At 55.7% G+C, this 19,459-nt stretch overlaps 2 protein-coding genes across 6 annotated transcripts in view; both read left to right on the top strand.

The window, feature by feature from the left end:
• The window catches only part of TASOR2 (transcription activation suppressor family member 2), a 46,843-nt gene extending 29,046 nt beyond the window's left edge, over positions 1 to 17,797 (top strand). For 2 of the 5 annotated variants that reach the window (XM_069860382.1, XM_069860450.1), the window contains 11 exons: positions 883 to 1,683; positions 2,846 to 3,082; positions 3,811 to 4,741; positions 5,856 to 6,390; positions 6,996 to 11,054; positions 12,294 to 12,419; positions 13,884 to 14,037; positions 14,390 to 14,495; positions 14,831 to 15,015; positions 16,549 to 16,663; positions 17,126 to 17,797. In XM_069860382.1, coding sequence (XP_069716483.1) covers positions 883 to 1,683; positions 2,846 to 3,082; positions 3,811 to 4,741; positions 5,856 to 6,390; positions 6,996 to 11,054; positions 12,294 to 12,419; positions 13,884 to 14,037; positions 14,390 to 14,495; positions 14,831 to 15,015; positions 16,549 to 16,663; positions 17,126 to 17,129 — 7,253 coding nt within the window. In that variant the 3' untranslated portion in view covers positions 17,130 to 17,797. Of the gene's footprint in view, positions 1 to 882; positions 1,684 to 2,845; positions 3,083 to 3,810; positions 4,742 to 5,855; positions 6,391 to 6,995; positions 11,055 to 12,293; positions 12,420 to 13,883; positions 14,038 to 14,389; positions 14,496 to 14,830; positions 15,016 to 16,548; positions 16,668 to 17,125 lie in introns of those variants that run through there. The other 3 variants (XM_069860687.1, XM_069860517.1, XM_069860620.1) reach the window with 3 other exon arrangements.
• Positions 1 to 19,459, top strand: part of LOC138725484 (calmodulin, striated muscle) — a 113,997-nt gene that overhangs the window by 61,720 nt on the left and 32,818 nt on the right. The gene's annotated exons all lie outside the window — the stretch shown is intronic.

The following is a 19,459-nucleotide window of genomic DNA, read 5'->3' as shown; positions in this document are numbered from 1 at the left end:
TCTGCCTTCCGATCTAAAGCCATTCCCCCTCATCCTACCACTCCATGAGCTTTTAAGAAGACCCTCCCTAGCTTTCCTGGAGCCCCTTCAGGTCCTGGAAGGCTGCTTTAAGGTCTCTGCTGAGTCTTTCTTCTCCAGGCTGAACAAGCCAAACTCTCTCAACTCTTCCTCATAGTTGAGGTGCTCCAGCCCTTGGATCATCTTTGTGACCTCCTCTGGACCCATTCCAACAATTCCATATCCTTCCTGCATTGGGAATTCCAGAATTGGACACAGGACTCCAGCTGAGGTCTCACAAGAGAGGAGCAGAGGGGCAGAATCCCCTCCCTCGCCCTGCTGGCCGCGCTGCTTTGGATGCAGCCCAGGACACGGGTGGTTTCTGGGCTGCAAGCGGACGTTGCCAGCTCATGTCGAGCTTCTCAACCACCAGCACCCCAAGTCAGGGCTGCTTCTCAATCACATCATCCCCCAGCTTGTACTGAAACCATGGGTTGCCCCCACCCAAGTGTAGGACCTTGCACTTCACCTTGTTGAACCTCATGAGATTTACACAGCCCCACTTCTCCAGCTTAAGGAGACAGCAGGACTTGCTGGAGTGGAGGGACTTAGACCACTGTGTGTGTGATCTTGCCCTATAATTTCTACAGCCGCGGTCTTTCATCTTCTTTTCATCCACTTTTGACTCCCACGTACAATTCTTTACCTTCAGCCATGAGCTGAAGCATCCATCGTACCAGGACATTGCCCTTGGGGCTGGCTTTTTGTAGGTTGGCTTCTGGGGCTTCTTCATGGCTTTCGTGTTCTCAGCATCTAACAGGGGGGTGATTTGGGGAATGTAATCCTTTTTTTCGATCTGAATAAAATGCTGTGATTTTCCTCCAGCAACTGAAAAGCACGACCCAAAAGCTGGAAGAGAAGATGGTGACATCTCATTAAAAATAGCCTCCGTTTTGCCTGGACTTCGCTACGCCTTGCAGAAAGCCACCAGTTCTTCGTGGGACGATGCATCCAGCACCAGCAATCGGATCAAACAGCACTTCCAGGAGTACACGAAGCTTGGTCAACACCCACAGCCCATCTCTGACCAAACCAACCAAGATCCCCTTTCTGCTCTCCTCTCGCCAATCGAGGATAAAGGTCCTAATCCCACCCAAAAGTGCTCTGAGCAGACCTTCTCCCAGCTGCAGCGTTACCTCTCCGATCCCAGCAGCTACACTCTGGAAGTGTCGTCTGCCTTAGCGTGCTTGACTCTTCAGTCTCTTTGCTGCGATTCAGAAGCTGATGAGAAAGTGGAAACCTCTCCAGCTGTGCCACCAGATCCTTTTCCTCCCAACGCAGCAGCAGAAATAGAAGTCAAAAGTGAAAACCAAGAGTCCACCATGAGGCCAGATCGGAGTGAAGAAGAAGAACCCACACAAGATGTCAACGCAACCAACAAGCTGTGGGTGCAGCCGAGCAGGAGGAAATCCAGCCAAGTGGTTGTCACCAGCACCAAGAGGAAGTGGTCACCCCTCAAGATGCAAATGCATCCTTTGGGGGACGGTGGCAGGAACAGGAAAGCAACCAAGAAGAAGAAAATCAACATCACTTTCTCTTTTCCTAAAAGGCCAACGCTCGCGGCCAGTTCCAACGAGCCCATGCTCAAATTGGCGCATTTGCAGTTCCCACATAGAAGGAAAAGAGGTAAGTGCTCTATAAACAGGACTGGCTTCCTCCAGCTTCTCCAGGTTGTCTAAGATATTCAGGTTCACTAGGAGCCGTGTCCCCTCGCCACCCCCTGGGTGCCCAGAGCAAGGAGACCCTTCCTGAGAGCATCCAGATAGGTCTGTGGTGATGCCACAAGCTCTGCCAGGAGGTTCAGGCTGGACATCAGGAAAAAATTTTTCCCAGAAAGGGTCATTGGGCACTGGCAGAGGCTGCCCAGGGAGGAGATGGAGTCACCTTCCCTGGAGGGGTTTAAGGGATAGGTGGACAAGGTGCTGAGGGACATGGGTTGGTGATTGATGGGAATGGTTGGACTCGATGATCCAGTGGGTCTCTTCCAACCTGGCAATTCTATGATTCTATGATTATCACAGAACCATAGAGTCATGGAATGGTTTGGGTTGGAAGGGACCTTAAAGATTATCCAGTTCCAACCCCTCTGCCATGGGCAGGGACGCCTCCCACCAGACCGGGCTGCTCAAGGCCCCACCCAAACTTGCCTTGAACATCTCCAGGGATGGGGCAGCCACAACTTCCCTGGGCTACATGGGCCAGGGCCTCCCCACCGTCAGCGTGGTGAATTTCTTCCTAATGTCTAATCTAAATCTTCCCCCTTCCAATTTAAAGCCGTTCCCCCTTTAGTCCTATTACTCCAGGCCCCTGGAAAAAGCCGCAGCTTTCTTGGAGCCCCTTCAGATACTGGAAGCTGCTCTAAGGTCTCCCTGGAGCCTTCTCCAGGCTGAACAACCCCGACTCAGCCTGTCCTCATAGCAGAGGTGCTGCAGCCCTTGAAACATCTTCATGGCCTCCTCTGGACCCGTTCCAACAGTTCCATCTCTTCTTTATGTTGGGGGGATATTAGAATGACCTTTCCCCAGAGAACCCTTATTCCAGGTCAGGAAAGCAGGCTCGGAGCTTAAGAATTGATGCTTAATTGCTTATAAATCACTGACATCAGTAACAAACCCATTTGTAGGATCAAATGCATAAATCAAGTCGTTGAAGACTACTCTGCTGTTGCTGATCCCTTCTGGAGCAGTCCTGCCACGTTCCTTAACTGGATATTTTGCAGTTACTCCTTTTAAATGCTCTGAATAAATCTCAAACTAAAAGCAAATGCTCTCCCTTCTCCTCATCCCAGGTGCAGAGGTCCTGTCTGCAGAATTTGTGCACAGAACCCAGTCTGAACCAGTCAAGAAGGAAACCTCAGCTCCCAACGATCCTGGCGTGGAAACAAAGAGACTAAAGACACCCGAGGATCCAGAGATGGAAAAGGTTCCTGTTACCGAGACCGTCCCTAAGCCAGCGAAAAGTAAGATGTTAAGAAGTGTGGCCAACAGCCCATCAAAACCTCAACCCATAAAGCAAACGGAAAGCGGTAAGAGTGCTGGTCCTTGTGGGAATCTTTCCCTTCAAAGCTGAACCACCGAACGTCACAACCATAGAATGAATCGTTGAATAGTTTGGGTTGGAACGGACCTCAAAGCCCATCCAGCTTCACCCCCTGCCATGGGCAGGGACACCTCCTACTGGACCCGGTTGCTCAAAGCCCCATCCAACCTGGCCTTGAACACCTCCAGGGTGTCTGGGCAACCTGGGCAACCCCACCCTCACAGGAAGAATGTCTTCCTCGTGTCTAATCTGAATCTTCCTCCTTCCAATTTAAAACTATTCCCCCTGGTCCTATCACTCCAGCCCCTTGAAAAAAGCCCCTCCCCAGCTTTCCTGGAGCTCCTTCAGGTCCTCTAAGCTGCTTTATGGTCTCCCTGGAGCCTTCTCTTCTCCAGGCTGAACAACCCCAACTCTCTCAGCCTGTCCTTGTAGCAGAAGTTTTCTCAAGTTGTGTTTAAATGGCCAAACTAATCCATACAAGGAAAATATTCCGTCTAGATCCTGTGCCTGAAGTCGCGTAGATCCCACCTCTCCATCCCTTTTAAGCAGCCAAGGAGGTGGTTTTGTAGCAGGATCGTGGAGATGTTTGGGGTTTAAGCGTGTGCAGATTCCATATTGGAGGGAGACCTTCTTCCTGCCAGACTGGAAGCTGCTTTGAACCCCTTCTTGAGGCAGAGCCTTCATTTATTTGCGGTCTTTGTTTTCCTCATGCAGAGTGGAAGGAGCCATCTTCTGTCCTCCCAAGCGAAGTGTCTTCCCAGCACCATGGGGCAGAGAGCCAAACGAGTGAGATTTACCCCGTTGGGGTTGCTGATCTCGGTTCCGATCTGAAGGGGATCGACTACGAGTCCCACGCCTTGAACCTCCTGGCTGATCTGGCTCTGGGTTCTTGTATTCCTTCGTTTCTCCCCAGGGACAGCGGGATGATCCCTGTGTCCTGCAGCTCCTCCAGGGACTCTGCGAAGGAGCAGCAGCAGAGCCATCACAAGAACAAGCACTCGCGCGTTGCTTCCGACCACGAGTACCACAAGGTAGACAAGCTTGCAAAGGGAGCCACCTCTCCTAGCAAAGCAACCCCTGACCAGAAGCTTCCTCCTGCCGAAAAACCAGACTCGAATGACTTGGCCGCTGTTCCCAGGGAGACAAGCCCTGGAATCTTCAGCAGGAAGAACACCCTGAGCCCCAGCCCTTCGAAACCCCATGTGTTGCCTCCAAGAGAGACTCAAGAAGCCACCGAGGTGAACAAACACTCCTTCATCTCTGCTGAGCACTCCTACGCCTCGCAGCTGCCCGAGCACTCCAAGAGACACACGTATCCCCGAGGTGCCCCTTACCCTGGACCAGCAGCTTCCAGAAACGGAACCAGGAACGCCCAAGCAGGCCCCTTGGTTGGGAAGGTCCTACCTTTCTGCCGCCAGCAGAACAGCCCCCACCACCAGCGCCTCTTGGAGGCCGTGGCAACGAGGCGAAGGAGGAGCCTGCTCCACCCGAGGCTGAAGGAGGACTTCGCCAAGTCCCACACAGTCAACGTCACTGACAAGTCCGTGAAGGTGACGTGCCATTGGGATGCAGAATATCTCTTCAATTTGGACAGCAGGTACACCAAGGATGCCCTGGAGAAAACCGTCATCCGTGCCCTTCATGGGTAAGTCAGGCTGGAAGGCCTTTCCATGGAGTGTCTCTTGCTGGATGTCTGGAGCGCATTTGGAAGGTTTGCATGATCATAGAATCATAGAATAACCAGGTTGGAAGAGACCCACCGGACCATCGGGTCCAATCATGGAATGGTTTGGGTTGGAAGGGACCTCAAAGCCCATCCAGTTCCAACCCCACAGCACCAGGCTGCTCCAAGCCCCATCCAACCTGGCCTCGAACACCTCCAGGGATGGGGCAGCCCCAGCTTCCCTGGGCAACCTGGGCCAGGGCCTCCCCACCCTCATTGGGAAGAATTCTTTCTTATGTCTAATCTAAGTCTTCCAATATGAAGCCATTCCCCTTCATCCTGTCACTCCAGGTCTTTGGGAAAAGTCCCTCTGCAGCTTTCCTGGAGCCTCTTCAGGTACTGGAAGCAGCTCTGAGGTCTTCCCAGAGCCTTCTCCAGGCTGAACAACCCCAACTCTCTCAGCCTGTCCTCAGTGCAGAGGTGCTCCAGCCCTCGCATCATCTCTGTAGCTTTCTCTGGACCCATTCCAAGAGTTCCATCTCCTTCTTCTGTTGGGGATTCCAGAACTGGACACAGGACTCCAGGTGGGGTCTCACGAGAATGGAGTAGAGGGGGAGAATCTCCATCGCCTTGCTGGCCACGCTTCTTTTGATGCAGCCCAGGAGAAGAGAAGGCTCCAAGGAGACCTTATAGCGACCTTCCAGTACCTGAAGGGGCTCCAGGAAAGCTGGGGAGGAGCTGTTCCCAAAGGCTTGTGGTGATAGGACGAGGGGCAATGGGGATAAACTGGAGAGGGGCAGAGTTAGACTGGACATAAAGAAGAATTTCTTCACTGTGAGAGTGGTGAGGCCATGAAACAGGTTGCCCAGGGAAATTGTGGCTGTTCCATCCCTGGAGGTGTTCAAGGCCAGGCTGGATGAGGCTTTGAGCAACCTGAGCCAGCAGGAGGTGTCCCTGCCCGTGACAGGGGTTGGAACTTGATGGGCTTTAATGTCCCTTCCAACCCAACCCTTCTATGATTCTACGAGGTGAGTTGTGCTGGTCAACTGGAGGGAGGACGAAGATTATTTCAAGCTACGTTTGTTTCTCCTTACAGGCCCTGGGACCCTGATCTGCCCGATGACGTGGAAGAGATGAAGCTGATACTTCACATGTGGGTAGCTCTCTTCTACAGCAAACCCAGCAAACTCCTGAGCAGCACGAGGAAGGTGGTGGAGCACAGCAACCCCGAGAAGTACGTCTCGATAAACAGCTCTGGCGACATTCTTGAGCTGAGCGATGATGGGGAGGACTGTTTCAGGTTGGAGACTTGCCCTGCAGACTCTCGATCAGACCCTGATCAGATTCCCAGCAGCTCTCTGGATCGTAGCACATGTTGCGAGGGGTCTTTCCACCCAGAAGAAAGCCCTGCAGACTCTCAGACTGATGCTGATGGGTCTCCAGATCTTGTCGATAGTACCGTATCGTCTTCTTCAGGGGAGCTGCCCTGCGGGGAGGAGGAACCTTCCTCCACAAGCTGTCCCGAGAGCATTTCCCTCGCTGAAGGTGCTGATGAGAGCCTGGTTGTGAAAGATAGATGGACAGCGGTTGCTCCTGAGGACCGTGTGTGTGATGTCTCGACCATCACTGCGGTAAGAGCTTGGGGTTTGGATGATGGGAACCATTGTGCACTTGGAGGAGTAGGATCTTCCCAGAGGACTGGAGTAGATGTCCGTGTTGGGGCTTTTAGAGCCAGGTAGTGGGGAGACCTCATCACTGTCTACAACTCCCAGGAAGGAGGTTGTAGCAAGGTGGGTCCTGGTCTCTTCTCCCAAGTGAGAGGTGTCAGGACGAAAGGAAATGGCCTCAAGTTGCACCAGGGCAGATTTAGATTGGACATCAGGAAAAGTTTCCTCACCAGGAGGGTTCCCAGGCCCTGACAGATGCTGCCCAGGGAGGTGGTGAGGTCCCCATCCCTGGAGGGGTTTAAAAGATGAGGAGATGAGGTGCTCAGGGATCTGGTTTAGTAGTGGACAGGTACGGTTGGACTCGATGACCTCAAAGGTCTTTCCCAAGCAAGCGATTCTATGATTCTATGACTTATTTTAGAGCCAAACTCAACCTGATCTCCCCAGCTTCTTTTGGGATGGTTGTACTCATGAAGCCTGAGCATCTAAAATACTCGTGTTCTGCATGAGGGTCTCAGCTCCTGCCTTTTCCTCCTTTGAAGATTAACCTCAGGGTTGTGTCGTTTCAGGAGAAGCCACCCAAGGAGGGACAGCCGGACGCTACGACCAACTCCAGCCCTTTCGATGAGCTTGGTGATGCCAGCAAGCCCCCAGCTGCACCAGGCAGGGAAAATCCAAGCAGCCAAGCCCCAAATTCCAGTAGAGCTCCCTGGAACGATGCTCTGCGTGGACGTGGAGAGCAGCAGGAGAGCGGGTGGGCAGCAGCAGCTGGGAATGGCCCCGGCCCTCCCGAGGACAAGGAGAACATGAGAGGTGCTGGGCTCTGTACGGAGACTGAGGACAGCAGCCAGGCCACCAGTGAGGGACCACGATGTGCCTGCGATTCGATGCTGTTAGAAGCTCATCCCAAAAGCACAAAGCCTGGTGGAGCCAGTGAAGAAGAGAGGGAGTCACAAAACCCAGAAAAAGAGGAGGAAGAGGTGGTGGAGATAAAAAAAGAGAAAGAGGACTTGAAATATGAAAGCCCAGGCCTGGGGGCTGTTGATTTAGCATTTTCTGATAGTGATGCCAACATGGAGCACGAACATAGCGAGCAGGAGCCAGCGAATTCAGCACGTCCAAAGGACTTCGGCATTCCTGGAGAGGACCCTGTACCCAGCCCTGCTGCCTTAGCGTCCCCAGGCCCAGACAGATCGACACCAGCGCTGCCAGATGGGACCGAAACTGGCCCTCAAGACCTTCCTGGTGAGATGGCACCAAGCCTGGACACGCTGCAAGAGGCTGTGGCCACCCCAAATGCAGAGACAAGCGGTCCTGGTTTGGCACACGCGGCCAGTCCGGCTGAGGTGGGGTCGCCCCGTGGCCGTGGGTCAACGTGGCCGTTAGCATCTGATCCAAATCTTATCTGTGGGGCACAGCCAGATAGCTTTCCAGGCAGCGTGGGACCTGCTGGAGAGACGCTAGGGGACAGCTTGGAGCAGAAGAACAAGGAAGGGGACGGCTTGGAGCAGAAAGACAAGAAGCGGGCGCCCTCTGCAGAAAGGTGGGTGCCTGCTGGGAGCGAAGCTGCTGGCACAGCTGACCTAACCTGGTCCCCTGGCTGCAGCTCCATCCACCAGACATCTCTTGATGGAGCAACAGACCCTGCAGCTCCTCCAGAGGACCAGGAGGCCGTGGAAAGCATCCAGTCTCCATCACAGAGCGACCTTCCCCAAAGGTGTGGAGGCAATGTTTGCGCTGACCTCGCTTTGCTGAGCGCTGGGGGATCAAACCAAGAAGAAAAGAAGGTTTCGGTGGAAGAAGAGTGCGGTGGCCCTTCTGCCAACCGCACAGATGTGCTGGATGAGTCCTGGGGAGCAGGTGATGGCCAGGGCTTCACCTTTGACTGTAGAGCCTTAGCAGGTGCCTCTGACGGTGGGGAGAGCGATGACATGTGCCTCAGCGCAGAGAAGTCCCCCAAGAGTGACAAAGAGGACACAGGGATGGTGGCTAACGCAGCAGAGGAGCCAGAGACCTCTCTCCATCATCTCCTGGAATCAGAGAAGTCCCCCAAGAGTGACAAAGAGGACACAGCGATGGTGGCTAACACAGCGCAGGAGCCAGAGACCTCTCTCCATCATCTCCTGGAATCAGAGAAGTCACCCAAGGGTGACAAAGAGGACACAGGGATGGTGGCTAACACAGCGCAGGAGCCAGAGACCTCTCTCCATCACCTTCTGGCATCAGAGAAGTCACCCAAGGGTGACAAAGAGGACACAGGGATGGTGGCTAACACAGCGCAGGAGCCAGAGACCTCTCTCCATCACCTTCTGGCATCAGAGAAGTCACCCAAGGGTGACAAAGAGGACACAGGGATGGTGGCTAACGCAGCAGAGGAGCCAGAGACCTCTCTCCATCACCTCCTGGCATCAAAAAAGTCCCCCAAGAGTGACAAAGAGGACATGGTGATGGTGGCTAACGCAGCAGAGGAGCTGGAGACCTCCCTCCATCATCTGGAATCAGAGAAGTCCCCCAGGAGTGACAGAGAGGACACAGTGATGGTGGCTAATGCAGCGCAGGAGCCAGAGACCTTTCTCCATCACCTCCTGGAATCAGAACCTTCCTCCTTGGTGAGCGAGGGGATGTCAGCCATGAAGGAGCACCCCAAGCAGCAGCAGAGCTCCCCGAAAGGATGGTCCCCACCTGCCTGCGCAGGCTCAGCTCCTTCTTCTCCCCCAGAGCAGCACCTTGTCCCCTGCGGCAGAGACACAGACTCCCACCATCTGTTAGAGCGAAGCGAGCAGGGGCCAATCTCGTGCCAACACGTCAAGCCCTGCGAGTTGGTGGCTGCTGAGGAGGTGAGGGTGGCTGCTGAGAGCCCAGGTGGCTCCTTAAAGCCCAGATGTGCAGAAGAGGTGGAAAAAGACACAGCTCCGTGCCACGCCGAGTGGGCAGAGAGCTCTGCTGTGGATGTGCTCGTGCCAGAGGACCTGGGAATAACGCCTCCTTCTCCTCGGCGTGGTCACAAAGCAGGTCTGTGCAGCACTGAGCCGGATTCAGGTCTTGGTGGGCACACCGAGGAACTGTCTCCTGGCACGAGTCCGGCTCCAGATGGTTCCTCACGTTCCTGCTGCATGGACACCACCTGGCCCAGGTGTGCCAGCCCCGGAGGCCAAGTAGGGGATGTGACAAGGAGCCACGAGGAGGAACCCATCCTGCTTGAGGATTTGGAGAGTAGAAGCAGCGTCCCTCTTGCCAGTCCTGCATCTTTTTCACCTGAGGAGTGTCTCGTGCCGCTGTACAAGCCCCAATCTTGGCACGAGGCTGAGGGATCCGACACGTTTGCTGACCTGGGCGGTGCTGGCAGGGAGGTGAGAGAGAGAGAAGACCCCCCTTTCCCCTTCCCGATGGCGCCGTTCCACGTGCACGGAGGGTTCTCTGGAGAAAGCTCGGAGCTTAGTGATGCTGAGGATGCTTCAGCCGTGCTCCCGCGGGCCGAGCAGCTCCCCGGCAGAGACAGGCACGTGGGCTTGACCTTGGAAGATCCGTTTGAGTCTTTCTCTGGCGACTCGGACCAGGAGTATTTTGGAAGGACTTCCCAGTCGTGGGGTTCCTACAGCGCGAGATCCATGGATGCTGCAGACGCAAGGACTACGTGCGCCTCCTCCTCCGCGAGCTCCGAGCGCGCGGAGGGGCGCAGCGAGGACTGGGGGTCGCTGGGCACAGAGCGAGGATGGACGTGGGCTGAGCGCTGCTGGCCCGTCGGCCTGGGGGGACCCAGCAGGGGACACGTTCCACCCTATGTCAGTTTTAGGGACAGCCAGGGGTTCACCAAGGACTATCAGAACTTGGTGGTCACCAAAACGTACCGGGAAAGGATGAGAAAATCGCAGCCTTCGAAGAGGCGCAGTCGCTGCGAGGGTCGGTCTCCTTTGTTAAGGTCACTGATGGGGACTTGGAGGGGTTTTGAGGAGCTCACCCAGCACACTTTGGACATGGAGTATCTCCGTTTCCATTATAAGCTAAAAGAAATCCTAAGGAGTGGGAAGCCACCCTTTTCTACCTCCAAAAGCATCTTTCCAAAAGACTTTTCTCCTCAGGGGATGGCTGAGGCATCGCTTGTGCGAGAAGCTCCTGTCCCGCTCTCCCCGTGGAGCAGGAGCCCTTTGCAGGTGACGATCCTGCCCTCGGACGCGGGGCAGAGCAGGTTCAGCTGGCGTGAGGACCCGTGTCCTCCGTGGCAGGACACCCTCTGTGGTGAGAGGAGCAGGGCCAGATCCCGAACCAAGAGCCAAGGCCGCGCAGCTCCTTTCCACCTCAGCAAGCTCCGATATGATAATAAGCTAGAAGATTCCCAGGGGGACATCGGTGGCATCCTCGATGAATACGCCGAGGTCCACAGGGTGATGCTGAGCAGGGTGGATGCAAGGAGTGAGGGTGGAGGGCCCGTCCCGGTGTGCAAAGAGGCCACGAGCAAGCGGACGTGTGCATCGTGTCCTGGGAGGACGGGAGCCTTCGAGGAGATGATCACGGAGCTGTGCAACACACTGCGTTCCCGCCTGCGCAGCCTGGCCAGGGGGGCCTGCGGGCACGCTGGGATGTTCTACCTGGTGGAGACGGGCAAGGACCCTTTCTTCTCAAGAGTGAAGGTAATTGTAGAATCATAGAATCGCCAGGTTGGAAGAGACCCACCGGATCATCGAGTCCAACCATTCCCATCAATCACTAACCCATGTCCCTCAGCACCTCGGCCACCCGGCCCTTAAACCCCTCCAGGGAAGGGGACTCAACCACCTCCCTGGGCAGCCTCGGACAGGGACCAATCACCCTTTCCGGGAAAGATTTCTTCCTGATGTCCAGCCTGAGCCTCCCCTGGTGGAGCTTGAGGCCATTCCCTCTCGTCCTGTCCCCTGTCCCTCGGGAGAAGAGCCCAGCTCCCTCCTCTCCACAACCTCCTCTCAGGGAGTTGGAGAGAGCAATGAGGTCTCCCCTCAGCCTCCTCTTCTCCAGCCTAAACACCCCCAGGGCCCTTAGACTTGTTCTCCAGCCCCTTCCCCAGCTTCGTTGCTCTTCTCTGCACTCGCTCCAGAGCCTCAACATCCTTCTGGTGGGGAGGGGCCCAGAGCTGACCCCAGGATTCGAGGAGCGGTCTCCCCAGGGCCGAGGCCAGAGGGAGAAGAACCTCCCTGGCCCTGCTGGCCACGCCGGCTCTGATCCAAGCCAAGATGCCCTTGGCCTTCTTGGCCCCCTGGGCCCCTGCTGGCTCCTGTTCAACCAACCCCCCCAGGTCCTTCTCCTCCAGGCACTTTCCAGCCAGCCTTCTCCTAGGCTGGAGCTGCCCAGGGTTGTTGTGCCCCAAGGGCAGGACCCGCCATTTGGCCTCGTTAACCCTCATCCCGTTGGTCTCAGCCCATGGATCCAGCCTGTTCAGATCCCTTTGGAGCCTCCCGACCCTCCAGCAGATCCAGGCTTCCACCCAGCTAGTGTCATCTGCAGACTTGCTGGGCTGGTGCTGCTCTGGACGAGGATGGTGGCCCTGGGGTGGGAGCTGAAGGCAGCAGGAGCAGGCACGGGGCACACTTGCTCAGCTTGGCATGGCTGGTGTTTGGTTCCTTTCAGTCAGGAGCTGTCTTGGATGTTTCATCTTGGCTCCAACTAACTTTCCTGGAGCCCCTTCAGGTACTGGAAGCTGCTCTAAGGTCTCCCTGGAGCCTTCTCTTCTCCAGGCTGAACGACCCCAACTCTCTCAGCCTGTCCTCGTAGCAGAGATGCTCCAGACCTTCAACAGAGCGAGTCCCTCTCTCCTTGTCCCCAGAATTCCAGGAGAGGAGCACTGCTGTCTCAAAGACCCTCTCCGTACAAACCTTCTTATGCAATTTCTCTTTCAGACCTTGCTGAGGAAAGACGGCCACGTGGAGGTAGAACCTCTGAGCTTCTGTGAAGTGGAACGGCCAGACACCGACACGCTGCTCGTTGTGGTCAGGAACGAGGACATCTCCTCACACATCCACCACGTAAGGCCTGAGTCTGTCCTTTTTTTCACTAACAAACAGACGTATTTTTGATTCTCAGGATCCATTTTAAAGGGATTTAAATTTTATGCGAGGTACGGGTGTAGATTTAATGTCGGTCGCTGCCGATGTGCTGGTCTCTACACTGAAAGCTTCATGAAGAGCGGTTAAAAATAAGTATCTCTAAACTATGAAGCCAAGCAGGTCTGCTTTTCATAGAATCATAGAATAGTTTGGGTTGGAAGGGACCATAAAGATCATCCAGTTCGCTAGATCAGGCTGCCCAAGGCCCCATCCAACCTGACCTTGAACACCTCCAGGGATGGGGCATCAACAACTTCCCTGGGCAACCTGTTCTAGTGCCTCCCCCCCATCACGGTGAAGAATCGTAGCACGTCCTGAGTTGGAAGGGAACCACAAGGATTATCAGGTCCAACTTCTGTCCCTGCACAGGACAACCCCAACATTCTCACCGTGTGGCTGAGGGTGTTGGCCAAACTCTTCTGGAATATTGTCCAGCTTGGTGCTGTGACAACCAGTGCTCCACAACCTCTGGGTGAAGAACCTTTTCCTAACCTAACCCTCCCCTGACACATCTTCCTGCCATTCCCTCGGGTCAGAGGGAACGGATCAGGGAGGTTCTTCTCCCTCTGGCCTCGGCCCTGGGGAGACCGCTCCTCGAATCCTGGGGTCAGTTCTGGGCCCCTCCCCACCAGAAGGATGTTGAGGCTCTGGAGCGAGTGCAGAGAAGAGCAACGAAGCTGGGGAAGGGGCTGGAGAACAAGCCTGAGGGCCCTGGGGGTGTTTAGGCTGGAGAAGAGGAGGCTGAGGGGAGACCTCATTGCTCTCTCCAAGTCCCTGAGAGGAGGTTGTGGAGAGGAGGGAGCTGGGCTCTTCTCCCAAGGGCCAGGGGACAGGACGAGAGGGAATGGCCTCAAGCTCCACCAGGGGAGGCTCAGGTTGGACCTCAGGTGGAACTTCTTCACCAAAAGGGTCCTCAAGCCCTGTCCGAGGCTGCCCAGGGAGGGGGTTGAGTCCCCTTCCCTGGAGGGGTTTAAGGGCCAGGTGGCTGAGGTGCTGAGGGACATGGGTTAGTGATTGATGGGGATGGTTGGACTCGATGATCCGGTGGGTCTCTTCCAACTTGGTTATTCTATGATTCTCTGAATAACGTGGAGTAGCCAAGGTCACAGGAGCCAGGCTGGGCTCATCTCGTGTGACAGAGCTGTTCAGCCCGGCTTTGGCTCATGGGTTCCAGTGAATATCACAGGAGCTGATGTGCTTGTAGCTCCCCGTGTTGACATCCATGGCTTCAGGGTTGGGCTCTGGAGACACAAGCATGGAGGTGATGCAGGCAGAGGACAGGCTTGACTCCTCAGGTCTCCCAGGAGTGAAGATGAATTCCAGAGAGGTGCAAACGCTCTTGAGACACGGCAGCATCCACAAAACCGTCTTTGCCTTGAGCAGATCCCATGTTTGCTGAAGCTGAAGCACTGTCCGAATGTGGTGTTTGCTGGAGTGGACAGCCCCGAAGATATAACGGGTCACACGTACCAGGAGCTGTTTCATGCCGGTGGCTTTGTGGTGTCGGACGACGAGCTGCTGGAAGCGGTAACCCTGGGTGAGTCTCACTGCGACCTCTCGCTTGGCTGCAAACACAGCGTCGCTCCCTGCCTCGTCTGGTGGCTTGCAAACAGCTTCCAAAAAACTTCCCATCAGCGTCCTCGGTTCCTGCTTTAGTGGAGCAATTCTTCTCATCTAGTTGACCTCTTAGATCCTGTCTGGATAGTGAATCCAGATCAGGGCTCCCAAAACCAGAAACCAAATTTGGGAGTCTCCATGCTTGGAGATGTTCAGATCCCACCTAGACAAGGTCCTGAGGAGCTTCAAGTGGTCCAGCCTGGAGCAAGGGTTGGGCTGGAGCCCTCCAGGCACTCCTTCCCTGTTCCATTACCCTCTTGCTGTCTCTCCAGGCCAACTGAGAGAGGTGGTGAAGGTGCTGGAGGAGCTGAACAGAAGCGCGAGGTGGAAGTGGCTCCTTCACTACAAGGAAAGCAAGAAGCTCAGAGGAGACAGCAGGTATCAGCTCCGCGGTGGCAGCTCCCTCATCCCTGCTGTCCCTGGGGGAGGGTGGTGTCCCATTGCACAGGGAAGATGATCCAAGGGCTGGAGCACCTCCCATACAAGGACAGGCTGAGAGAGTTGGGGTTGTTCAGCCTGGAGACGAGAAGCAAGGTGTCCTTCCATGGTCCATAGGGCGATGCTTGCTCCCACCATCTCCATTTAGTGCAGGAACCACGAGGCTGGAGGAAACCCCCGTGGGGGAAAGGCTGATCCCATCCTACCTGGGAGGGGAGAGAGGGGTGAAACCCGTCTCCGCACCACCTTGCGGCTCCATCTCCTCCCTCTGCCAGCAGGGTGGACGCCAACGCCCGCAAGAAGGATTTGATCCTCAAGTCGTGCCAAGGAGCCGATCTCATCGAGGTGCTGCACTACCACGCCTGCGACTCTGGGTTGTCCTCCAAAGCCGAGTACGTCAGGTGCCTCTTGGACCTGCAGGTTCAACGCGTCAGCGCCAGGTTCGCTGTGTATCTCACAGGTGAGGACGCGCTCTGGGTGCTGCCCTGGGCAGCTGTTCCCAGCTCCATGGGCACAGGAGGTGGTGGAGAAGGGCCAAGAAACACCCTGTTCACCCTCATTTCTGCTGGAATCATGGACAAGGCGTGAGATGATTCTTTGAGATGATTCGTAGCAGCCTTCCAGTACGGAAAAGGGCTCCAGGAAAGCTGGAGAAGGGCTCTTGATCAGGGAGTGCAGGGATAGGCTGAGGGGGAATTATTTTAAGCTGAAAAAGGGGAGATGGAGATGAGATCTTAGGAAGAAAGGTTTTCACGTGAGGACGGGGAGGCCCTGGCCCAGGTTGCCCAGGGAAGTGGTGGCTGCCCCATCCCTGGAGGGGTTCAAGGCCAGGTTGGATGGGGCTTGGAGCAACCTGATCCAGTGGGAGGTGTCCCTGCCCATGGCAGGTGGAGTTGGAACTGGATGATCTTTAAGGTCCCTTCCAACTCAAGCCTTCCAACATGACTCTTCCAACATAGAAATCCTTCCAGGGCAGCACCACGTAGCTCTTAGACCTTTGTGCAGCAGATGGAGGGTGGAAAGTACCCATGAGTGTGTAATGAGGCAGTTTGAAGGCTTTGTTACAGGCCGTCAAGTGCATCCTTGTCACTCCTGCTGTTTCCATCATGCCCTTGCGTAAAAGCCAACGTGTGGCACATTCTTCTTGTCTTCGTTGAGAAGAGCAATGAAGCTGGGGAATGGGCTGGAGAACAAGCCTCAGGGCCCTGGGGGTGTTTAGCCTGGAGGAGGCTGAGGGGAGACCTCATTGCTCTCTCCAACTCCCTGAGAGGAGGTTGTGGAGAGGAGGGAGCTGGGCTCTTCTCCCAAGGGCCAGGGGACAGGACGAGAGGGAATGGCCTCAAGCTCCACCAGGAGAGATTTAGGCTGAACATTAGGAAAAACTTCTTCACAGAAAGGGTGATTGGTCCCTGTGCGAGGCTGCCCAGGGAGGGGGTTGAGTCCCCTTCCCTGGAGGGGTTTAAGGGACGGGTGGACGAGGTGCTGAGGGACATGGGTTAGTGATGGATGGGAATGGTTGGACTCGATGATCCGGTGGGTCTTTTCCAACCTAGTGATTCTGTGATTCTGTTATCCCGCTGACACAATCATTTAGGTTGGAAAAGACCTTTAAGATCGAGTCCAAACCTTGCCATGAGCAGCCTGGTCCAGTGGGAGGTGTCCGTGCCCATGGCAGGGGGGTTGGAACTGGATGGGCTTTGAGGTCCGTTCCAACCCGTTCCATATTTCATTGCCCGTCAGTGCAGGGAAAAGCAAAACAAATGGATTTCTGGAGCTCTGGAAAGTTCAGGCAGGTTTTTGAGCCTGCAGACGCGTTTACGCCTCGCTCTTTATTGTGGCCTTGCTGGGCTGAGGCTGCTCACGCAGCAGCGCGGTTAATCTGCTCACGTTTGGCGAAGAGATTAGCGGCTGTGGGATCTGGGGAGGTTTTCCATAGGTTTCGGGACAACCTTGTTGGTTGATTTGAGTCACGGTGCTGCTCATTTCTTTACAGAAAAGCCCAGCGCCAGCAGGGAGGTTCTTGAGAGCAAAGGAATCCTCGTGGTGGATGTCAACACCTTCCTTGGGACGATGCAGAAAGCGGCTGTTCCGTTTAGAAGAAGCTACTGGTAAGGGGTGGGGGGAGCTCGGGATTGACCCCTTCTCCCCCAAAAAGTTTGGGAGCAGCTCCTGGCTTCCCCTGGGGCTGCTTCAGGGGCTGCTCCAGCTCTGCTGAGACTTGGGGCCAAGTCCTGAAGCCGTGGCCAGCGGGGAGAGCAGAGCTGGCTACGGGGAAGCTCTGGGAGACGTCTGAGCAGGAGCAGAGCAGGAACCCGTGTCCCAAAGAAAGATGATGCGAGGGCTGGAGGACGGGCTGAGAGAGCTGGGCTTGTTCAGCCTGGAGAAGGCTCCAAGGAGACCTTCTAGCAGCCTTCCAGGACATGAAGGGGCTCCAGGAAAGCTGGGGAGGGACTTGTTACAAGAGCCTGGACTGATGGGACGAGGCTTTAAATTGGGAGGGGAGCTGGATGGGCTTTGAGGTCCCTCCCAATGCAAACCATTCCATGATTCTATGGTCTCTCATCTTGCAGGTGACGAAGCGAAGCCGCAGCACAGCTCCTCCCCAGGCCCTGGGGAGCTGGTTGGAGCATCCTGCTTCTCTTCAGGACGCACCCGACGTCCCCGTGAGTTTTGGGCGCTGCACACGGGAGCTGCACAGAGAGAGAAGTCACCTCTGATGCTGTAAATACAAATTATTTAACGATGGCTCGTGCCCATCCTCCTGGGGTTTCCTCCCCGCGGTCGCATAGAGGACAGAGGTTACTTTAACATTACATGGGTTTAAATTATTGGAGCCTTTCTAAGGGATGGGAAAAAAAAAATAGGGAAAAATACGTTCTACAAGCTATTTACTTGAAGTTAGGAGCGACAGGAGCGCTGGGCAATGCGGTTCCCGCGTGGCAGTTGCTGGGAATAGAAGTTAAACGAGTGCTGGGACCCACGTCCTCCTGCAAGCTGCTCCTCTTCCCTCTTGGTACCATTTCCAGCACCCGGAAGCCTTGTAAATAGCCGAGTGCTGGGAAGCAAGAACAAAAAAGCTGTTATTTATGGTGGTTGAAACACACTCCAGAAAGAAAACGCCGCATTGAAGCGTTTGTGAGGTTCCCTGCGTATTCGTGTAGAGGACAGCGTCGTCCTCTGTTTTAATAAAAGGGTGCAAGGCATTCTGTACAGGAGTTTGATTAATAAAACCTAAAAGCTTCCGTTTCTTGTGCTGCTGCTCTCCCGAGGAGGGATTCCCGCTCGGCAGAGCCTCTTCCCCGCGGCAGGACCGGACCCAGCGTACCCGGTTCACACATCAAATCAGCTCGGGGCTGCGTCGAGTCCAGCTTTGAAGCCCAAATGGGGAGGAATCCAAGAATCACCAGGTTGGAAAAGACTCACGGGATCATCGAGTCCAACCGTTCCGGTCAGGAAGGAGCGAGCCAGACGGGCACGTGGAGACTCGGGGCTGCAGGCTCAACGCTCGCTTCGTTCCCAGGTGGAGAGGTGGATGGAGAGCGGGAGGAGTAACCCAGGAATGGAGGCGTTGAGGGGCAGGAGCTGGTGTTGCGTCTTCGTTAGGGTCTCTCCGTTTCCTGGAGGACGTGCAGAGAAATAAAAATTTCTTCACCAAAAGGGTTCTCAGGCCCTGGCAGAGGCTGCCCAGGGAGGTGGTGGAGTCCCCATCCCTGGAGGGGTTTAAAAGACAAGGAGATGAGGAGCTCAGGGATCTGGTTTAGTCGTGGACAGGGATGGTTGGACTCAAATCTCAAAGGTCTTTTCCAACCGAGCGATTCTACGATTCGATTTCTCGCCTTTGGAAAGGCTCAGCTGGGTCCCACCAAGCACTGAGAGAGAAGGTCAAGGCAAGGGAGACGGGCTCCACCCGCCCCTGGCTCCCAGCAGGCCCTGAAACAGGAAGGTTCCTGGAACCTGAGTGCAGGGGGAGGAAGTGCCGAAAGCCCCTGAGCCCAAGAGGGAAGGGGCAGCGCAGCCAGGTTCAGCGCAGCCCCGCCGGGTGAAGGGATGTGGTTAAAGGTCCGGTTCCTCTTTGAAGGGACCTTCACGAGCCATCAAACCCAGCCACCTGCAGCTGCTGAGGGCACAGAGCTGGTCAAGGAGTCTGGCTGGAAAGTGCCTGGAGGAGAAGGACCTGGGGGGGTTGGTTGACCAGGAGCCAGCAGAGGCCCAGGTGGCCAAGAAGGCCAAGGGCATCTTGGCTTGGAGCAGACCCGGCGTGGCCAGCAGGGCCAGGGAGGTTCTTCTCCCTCTGGCCTCGGCCCTGGGGAGACCGCTCCTCGAATCCTGGGGTCAGTTCTGGGCCCCTCACTCCAAGAAAGACCTTGAGATGTTGGAGCACGTCTGGAGAAGAGCAACGGAGCTGGGGAAGGGGCTGGAGAAGAAGCCTGAGGGCCCTGGGGGTGTTTAGCCTGGAGAAGAGGAGGCTGAGGGGAGACCTCATTGCTCTCTGCAACTCCCTGAGAGGAGGTTGTGGAGAGGAGGGAGCTGGGATCTTCTCCCAAGGGACAGGGGACAGGACGAGAGGGAATGGCCTCAAGCTCCACCAGGGGAGGCTCAGGCTGGACATCGGGATGAAATATTTCATGGAAAGGGTGACTGGTCCCTGTCTGAGGCTGCCCAGGGAGGGGGTGGAGTCCCCTTCCCTGGAGGGGTTTAAAAGCCGAGGAGATGAGGTGCTCAGGGATCTGGTTTAGTCGTGGACAGGGATGGTTGGATCCGATCTCAAAGGTCTTTTCCAACCACCTGCTTCCCAGCCCAAAGCAGCGCTGGGAGCAGCCGGAGCCCCTGGGGCAGCAGGAGACGCTCTGCCCAGCTCCCCTTTCGAAGCCTGGCGGGCCGAGATCCACGGGATCTCGGAAAGG

Source organism: Phaenicophaeus curvirostris, chromosome 1 (assembly GCF_032191515.1).
Source record: "Phaenicophaeus curvirostris isolate KB17595 chromosome 1, BPBGC_Pcur_1.0, whole genome shotgun sequence".
Taxonomy (NCBI): domain Eukaryota; kingdom Metazoa; phylum Chordata; class Aves; order Cuculiformes; family Cuculidae; genus Phaenicophaeus; species Phaenicophaeus curvirostris.
This window is presented reverse-complemented; position numbering and strand designations above follow the sequence as displayed.